Below are 7503 nucleotides of genomic sequence, written 5' to 3' on the forward strand. Positions count from 1 at the left end.
CTAGCAATCCTTATGGTTTTGGGAATGGTCACTATATAAAACCAGTGCAAAACTTTCACAGTTACAGTTTGAACTTTGCCATTTATTTAAAAATTTATTTAAAATTGCATGCTCAACAGACATGGTAGTTCATTTGAATGAAACAGAGAGGTCAAGCTCAGTGGGACCTTCCACTGGCTCTCTGGGCATTGCTTCAAGCTCTCCAGGATTCATTGAAAGCAAACTGTGTTTCCCTTAGTGTCACTGGATCCAGGGCTGCATTGCTTTGCCTTTTGTGCAGCCCTTTGCATTACAGATGTGAAATGTTACTGTTCTGACTGAGGAGCATTTTAAAGCCACTTTTCGCTGGTAACTACAGGCAAGAGGGGAGCTTTGGGCCCAGTGCAAGCTTTGTTGGTAACTTGAATATTAGCAGGATCTGATTGTCAGCAACGCTGTCTCTTACTTGGGAGTAGGCAAAGACCACAAGGGAATATATCCCTGGTATGCAGGGGAGGGACAAACTCATAATGAGGGGAAACATACAGTCTTAGAGAGCTGATGGACTCAGGGGTTAAGATGGGAGAGGTGGTGACATAGAGGGGCTGAGGAGTATGTGCCACACTGGTTATTACCTGATAGTTCATGGCAGAGTTCAGCCCAGTGCTGAGCTGGGCTTTATTGCCAGTGCCCTCTGACACTTTCTTGGCCATCCAGTTCTGGTTTTTCAAAACCACTTTGTGATATTTAAATGCACCACCACGGTAAATCCGGTATGGATCAACAGGTGTTTTTATTTAAAAGGCTGTGGATGTTTTAAGTTATGTAGCACTGCCTTCTTCCTGCTTAAATCAGGGGATGTGCCTTGGACGGAAAATACTGAACTCAGTTATATGGACCTTTTGCAGTAGGGGCTGTTATATCAGCTTGTGATAAGCCTTTCCTTCAAGGTTCACAATTTCCATCAAGGCTGAGCTCCTTAAAGCTACCAGAGGCTTTAAATTGAGTGAAATCATTCTAAGACTTTAGGTTATCTTAATGACCTGCATTTGTAGGTTGATAAATTCTGGCACCTAGAACTGTGGGCCTTATCAAATAAAATTCTCATTTATTCTGATGATTGCTCTGTGTGAACAGGAATAAAGACTGCGTGTTTGTCTGTTAGCTCCATGCCTTTAAGAACTGCTCTTCTTGCTGTGTATGTGCACCCAGCCTGAGCCACACGTGGGGATTTAATTGGTTTTTGTTTGTTACTCCAGGGTATCATTTCATTGTGCTCTTAAGGCGTTCAGATTATATTAAGACCATGTCCATATTCCTTTGTCTTTTGGATTATCACAGGTTATTGACCACAAATTGTATGAAAGTCGCACTGAATTTGACAGTGCAGTTGACAAAGTCCTTGAAGAATTCTCAGTTGAACTCATCTGTCTGGCTGGATTTATGCGAATACTATCAGGTCCTTTTGTCAAAAAATGGGAAGGTAAGCACAGCGTAGTCGTGTATGCATTTGAAACAAATAATTCATTTTATAGCTCATCCTCAGGAAAAAGAAAATGGGAAAAATACAGAAAAAGAACCACATTAATTCTGGGTTTGCAGGGAACTAGACTCTTCCCGTCTTATAAGGAAAAAAATAAGAAAGAGAAAGCAATGTTTTCCCCCTTCCATCTATCATTTCCCCCAAGGTTTAAGGAAGCCAAGGGCAAATGCAGACCTTGTGGTCTTTGATTTATTAGAACGTACTTTAAAATAAAGCTGTGAAAACTTTAGACCCCTGCAGACATGAGGTGCAGGGCAAATTGTAGCCTCAGCAGTAGGTGTTGGTTGGGGAGAGGTGAGCATCCAGCCACTGAGAAGTCCTTCCCCTGACAGATGAGCCGCTTTGGCTGCACGTAAAACTGCAAAACTGCGCAGGGATACACAGTTCCTGTAACCAAGATCTTGCCCATCTTCTGGTCAGATGTCCCAGGAGCTGTCTGAATCCAAGGGTGGTGTGTTTCACAGGCTGATTCAGCTCTTGTTTGTCCAAAGTGTTCACAGTATCTCCATTCTGGCCATCATTTACAATTTTCCCAGGTCTTTGTTAGGGACTGATAAAACCTCTGCCTCCTTCAGTGGCTGCTCTCCCTCCCCCTGCTGTTCCATTCCTCTTCTTATCTCTTTCTGTTTCTTTCAGGGAGTCCCGAATCACACAGAGGCAGCTGCTTTTCTCACTGTTTGCTCTACTTTGGGTTCAGTTATGGTGACTTAAACTAGTTCTTGCTCATACCAGTTACAAGCTGGCCAGCCTATGCATTGCAGCTCTCCAGGCAGCCTTTATTGTTCACGTGCTGACTTCTGTGTTGCCCTGGGTGTGCCTGTGACACGGGCCTTTTACACCTGAGCTACTTCCCAAACCTCTCTTTAAAAAAATCAGTGGAGCAAAACAAGCGTTCCTAGGAGGCAACTCATTTTATGCTAAAGCTGTCAACCGAATTGGTTTTGTTTCTCTCCATTCATTAAGATGAATGAAGATGAAGATGTAAATGTCTGTGCTGTAAATAGCTGTAGTTAGAAGAAAGGAAACCCTCACCTACAAGAGATGGGTTTTGAGTGGAGTATGTGTGTAGAGGATGGAAAAGAACTTTCTCTAATCCAGAAATCTGGTGCAAATTAGTTCCCTCCGATTTAGGGACAGAGCACTTCCAGCACTGCTGGTCACCCTGCACGGTGCAGGACTTGTCTTACATATATCACTGGCCCTTGGGCAAAAGGCTCTCTTAGCACAGGTTAATTCATTTTTAAAATGTCCAGCACTGAATCGAGCCTAAAAACAGCTACCTACCTGAGCTCTGACCAGGAATGTCCATCAGTTAAGTCTTAGATGTGAGCCCAAACATTGAGTTCAGCTCGGGGATCTGTGCCAGCTAACAGGAGCATACTGTAAAACTCTGACCCAGCCGTGCCCTGACCAGCCTAATTTGTCCAGGAGCAATCAGTTCTCATTGCTGCTCTCTTAAAAGCTGTTACCTTTCTTTTGTCCAGCAGTCGTAAGGACATAGTGTGAATTTAGTTGTGAAACCCTTTTTCTTGCTTAATGGCCCTGAAATGTTAATATTGAATGTTAACATGAAGGACAGATCAAAAACAAAACAAGACAAAACCAAGCAAACCAGAAAACCACTTTCCTTGAGAGCAGTTTCTGATGACACAGTTATAAGAAACGAAGAAACTCAGACACAAGTGCAGTGTTGTTTTTGACTCACTGTCCCCAACACTTTTTTTGCTCAAGCAGCAGGGCAGGGAGATGCTGATGCTTAAAAAAGGGGTGTTTCTGAGACCCTGTTGAAGATGGGGAGATACCAGTTGCAGAGGTCAGTATCTGCACGAGTGATCTGCAGTGAGAGCGCCGGTTTCTTAGGGCGCTGCCAGAAATGGCCTTCACTTGACATTACAAAATCCTGAGCCTCTATTTCGGTACGCGGCTGCCTCCGCCAGCGTGTGTCAGCTCAGTCTCCCTGCTGGCATTTGGGTGGTGTTCAGTGAATCCTGATGACACACAGCCTTCCTAAACAGGAGGCACGCAGAGACAGCGGGGGCGTAGCATACTGAGATATAAATAGTATCGATGGCCACTTCTTATTTTTTTTAATCCTGTAAGGGTTTGTACTGAATCTAAGAGAAGATCTAGGGCTGTCAAGCACCTTTTGACTTCACTCCGGCCCACAATGGGCAGGGGGAGTTGTCACAGACATAACAAGGAGCCGACAGGGGAAGTCTGCCAGAAGAATGAAAGGTTTTCTCATGGTTCAACCATCACGAGACCCTGAGGTCACGGGCAGCCACTCTCTCCTAGTTTACAGCTGAGACACACAGTCGTGTGCTTTCTCCATGCACCCCTGGGTACAGGGTTCCCAGGGTCATAACCATGGTCACACCTGGTTGAGCATTAAGAGGCTACATTATCAATTTCCCCCCAGCCAACTTTCCATGCGGAAAGTAGTAGTGCTTCTCGGAAGGGCAGGGAGAAGGGCTCCTGTAGGAGCAGCTGTTGTCTTTTACTAAGCCAAAACAGGTGTGGAGGAAAAGTCCCGGCTAAAGAATTTTTTGCCTTGTCATGGGTGATCTGTTGCGTCATTTGAAACTGCACCGAGTTTCTTCTGGGTGCTGAGTTTGTAAGAAGGAGCCTTGTGCCTGTGATCGAAGAAAGAGGAGAGCAAGATGCTGAGGGAAAGGACAGCTACGTCAAAAAGCGTTATTAGTCACTGGAGAAATACGCTTTAGCCATGCAATTAATTGCATCTGATTGCTATCTTTGAATTTTCTGAAACAGCGAGACACTCTGAAATGCTTTGGGCTGATTATCTGTCGGTATCATCAAAAAACAAGTGTATGCAAAAGTCCTGAAAAATCTCTTTCACAAATATATTTTGTTCCTCCGCTGATTATGGTACTTCGAAGACTCTGCTAAGGCTGAATGCTAAAAGACAATGATCTCGCTTATAATTTTCCAGGAAAAATACTGAACATCCACCCATCTCTGCTGCCTTCCTTTAAGGGAGCAAATGCCCACAAGTTGGTGTTACAAGCTGGAGTCCGAGTCACGGGCTGTACTGTGCACTTTGTAGCTGTAAGTACCTCCTTGGCCCCTCTTTAACTCTCTGTAACTGACCAGCCTTAAGATTTTCACCTCAGAGCTTGCTTGGAACAACACCCTTATACCATCTCATCTGATTACATTTTCTCCTTTGTTCTTTCCTAACATTATTAGACAATAAAGTACTTTAGTTTGCTGTCCCTGGAGAAGAAACTGGAAACAAATAGTCTATACAGGGGAGTTTAAGCTTTTCCCAAGTTAACAACTTCTCTAAGCATCCCACTGCTGCCTTCCACCAGTTGCAGTGAGGGTACCAGTTCATGGAAGGTCTTGGCTAAACCCCAAATTTCTATTACTACACAGCACTAACTTCTTAGATTTCATCACACAACCTTCCTTATTTGTTGCTTTCAAGAAAAACAAAAACAAACAAACAAAAAACAAAAAAAACCCACAAAATACCCAAACAAAACCAAAAAACAACCCAGCACTGGAAATGGCACACAAAGCTTAGATTTGTTAAAAGTAATCAAATGTTTGTGGGAACAGAGAAAAACTTAACCATTTATGTTAGTAAAAAACTAAGAAAACAAACCCCAGAGATCTCTCAAACTTGGAAGATGCACATTTTTATCAGTTCAGGGAGTATTTTTTCCATCTGGTTCAGTTCTCAGGGTTGACAGTAACTAGCCTCCCCTCCTCTGCTGCATTCTTCAAATTATCCTCCCCTTTTCCACTGCTCCTGAAATCTGCTCTCATATTTTTTGCTTTCTCTTGGAAAAAGAGACAAAAACTATTTTTCCAGATAGAAGGAAAAAGGGCATTCCTTTCTCTGTGATAGGACTTAGGGTTGCTTCTCTATGTGGCAATGTACTGAGAAACAATAACTGAACAGCAGGGATCTGCCTCATTAACATGCAAAAGAAAGATCTGCTGGGTCCTCTAGTCCCGCTCTGTGCCAAGGCTTGGCTAATTCACTCTTCTCAACTGAAATGTTCATCGTTTTGTCCAATTTAGCCTATCATGTCCCCAGTTAACACGGCTTTTGTTGTTTTTTACTGTAGCAGAAATGTTACTGGCTGGTGTTCCGCCTGCCGCCTCTTTTTCTTTCAACCCTCTGCTGCTGTTAGCTCCTCACAGGCCAGCCTGAGCGCTGGCATCTTCTCTGCGTTCCTCACACCGGCCCAAAAATGCATGTTTCTGATAATAATGTGATGATAAACAGATCCCCGAGGCAGCTGGATGACATTGATTGTCCTACAGCTGGGACCCCGACCCCCTCTCTCCCATTTCAACCGCACAGACACTCTGGGTGTTGCTTTTACAGGAGGAAGTCGACGCCGGAGCCATCATTTTCCAAGAGGCAGTTCCAGTTAAGATTGGTGACACAGTGGAGACCCTGTCCGAAAGGGTGAAGGAGGCCGAGCACCGAGCCTTCCCTGCTGCCCTCCAGCTTGTGGCCAGCGGGGCCGTGCAGGTGGGGGAAGCTGGCAAGATCTACTGGAAGTAGGAGCAGCACATCCGTGAAGGTCCTCAGATGGGGCAGCTCAGATGGGTGCCTTAATTGGTGAAAACAAGAGGTCACAGCCTAATAACATGCACACTGTATTCTCTTCACAAAGTGTTTTCAACGTAGAGTTTACCATGTCGTGTTCTCACTCAAATGGTTAAAAGATTTGAAGTAAAATCTGGAGAAAGCCCCCAAATGGGAGTATTAAGGCAGGGGGCTGCTCTCAGCAGTGTTAGTTACGGTTCTGTTACATGCTTCGTAATTACAATTACTTCCTTGGCCAGCATTTTGGTTCTCAATCACTTTCTAAACAAACAAAACAACAGAGATCCGAGCATCTCTGAGATTGTCTGGGGAACATCAGTATCACTCTCCAACAGACCAGACAGGCTGTAGCAGGGGATTGATTCCCTTGTCATGTGCTGTGAAGTGTTTGTGAGGAAAAGTAATGGAAGTAGTGCAACGGAAGGGACAGCTGACGGCAAAAAACCTTAACTCAAAAAAACCTCTAGCCAAAACAAGAAAAACTGACCTCCCAAAACACTAACTGTTCTTGCAGATAATGAGGTGGATTTTTTTCCATGTAGTTTCTGTTTTAATGTTGGTAGATCTTGTCTGGCCCAGATTCTCTGGACATATCCCATAATTTCAAATATTGGACCTGCTAACAATCAGATGCTAAATAGAATTAAATGTCTGCTGACCATTTGGCGTCGAGCATCCCCATGTGAATCCACATAGGAATTCCCCTCAGACATTTGCTCTGAGTCAAAAGAGTTGTTGGATTTTCTTAAATGAGCAGAAAGGGAGTTAAGACTAAATACAAAATGTGTTCTTGGGTGAAACATTCTTCAGAAATTCTGCTGAAGTTAAGTGCCTTTATTATTGGAACAGTATTTTCGCCCTGGAATAATACCGATGGAAATCCACTAAATGTTACCATTCTGAAAACAATAAGGTTTTTTTGCACAGCTGAACTCGTCAAAAAGCACCTGGTTTTCTTTTAATGTTTTAGCATAGCTGCGAAAACATTTTGATGTATTTACTAAAATAATCAGTTTTCCCCCATACAAACCAGAAGCACCTGACTGAAACTGTTTATGTATGTTTTAGAGCTCCCCTTTAATACAGAAAAATCTGATTTGTGTTCTGTGCACTGATGGCCTTATGTTCTGTGCACTGATGGTACTCCTGTGTTGGCGTAATCTCAACTTGGATTCGAAATAAAGTCTAATAAAGTTGAAAAATTAAATACCAAAATCTGTCCTCGGAATTCTTTTACCGGAGGTGTAAGCTGGAGGAGCAGTTTGTGAAAGGGAACCTGACTTTGTCTACAGTATGGAACTGTAAATGCGTTGGGGAGGTTACAGACACGTGTGCTCCTGCCTAAGTTAGTGGTGGTTGGAGGAGTGCCGTGACCTTCCTGTTTCAGCAG

General features: G+C 43.6%; 1 protein-coding gene across 4 annotated transcripts in view; it reads left to right on the top strand.

Annotated features, from left to right (window-relative positions):
* Nucleotides 1-7328, top strand: part of GART (phosphoribosylglycinamide formyltransferase, phosphoribosylglycinamide synthetase, phosphoribosylaminoimidazole synthetase) — a 40823-nt gene extending 33495 nt beyond the window's left edge. For 3 of the 4 annotated variants that reach the window (XM_014938239.1, XM_014938240.1, XM_014938238.1), the window contains 3 exons: nucleotides 1321-1462; nucleotides 4476-4591; nucleotides 5886-6068. In XM_014938239.1, coding sequence (XP_014793725.1) covers nucleotides 1321-1462; nucleotides 4476-4591; nucleotides 5886-6068 — 441 coding nt within the window. Of the gene's footprint in view, nucleotides 1-1320; nucleotides 1463-4475; nucleotides 4592-5885 lie in introns of all 4 variants that reach the window. The other variant, XM_014938241.1, reaches the window with a different exon arrangement.
* Nucleotides 7329-7503: the final 175 nt, after the last annotated feature.

This window comes from Calidris pugnax, unplaced genomic scaffold (assembly GCF_001431845.1).
Source record: "Calidris pugnax isolate Ruff unplaced genomic scaffold, ASM143184v1 scaffold25, whole genome shotgun sequence".
Classification (NCBI taxonomy): Eukaryota; Metazoa; Chordata; class Aves; order Charadriiformes; family Scolopacidae; genus Calidris; species Calidris pugnax.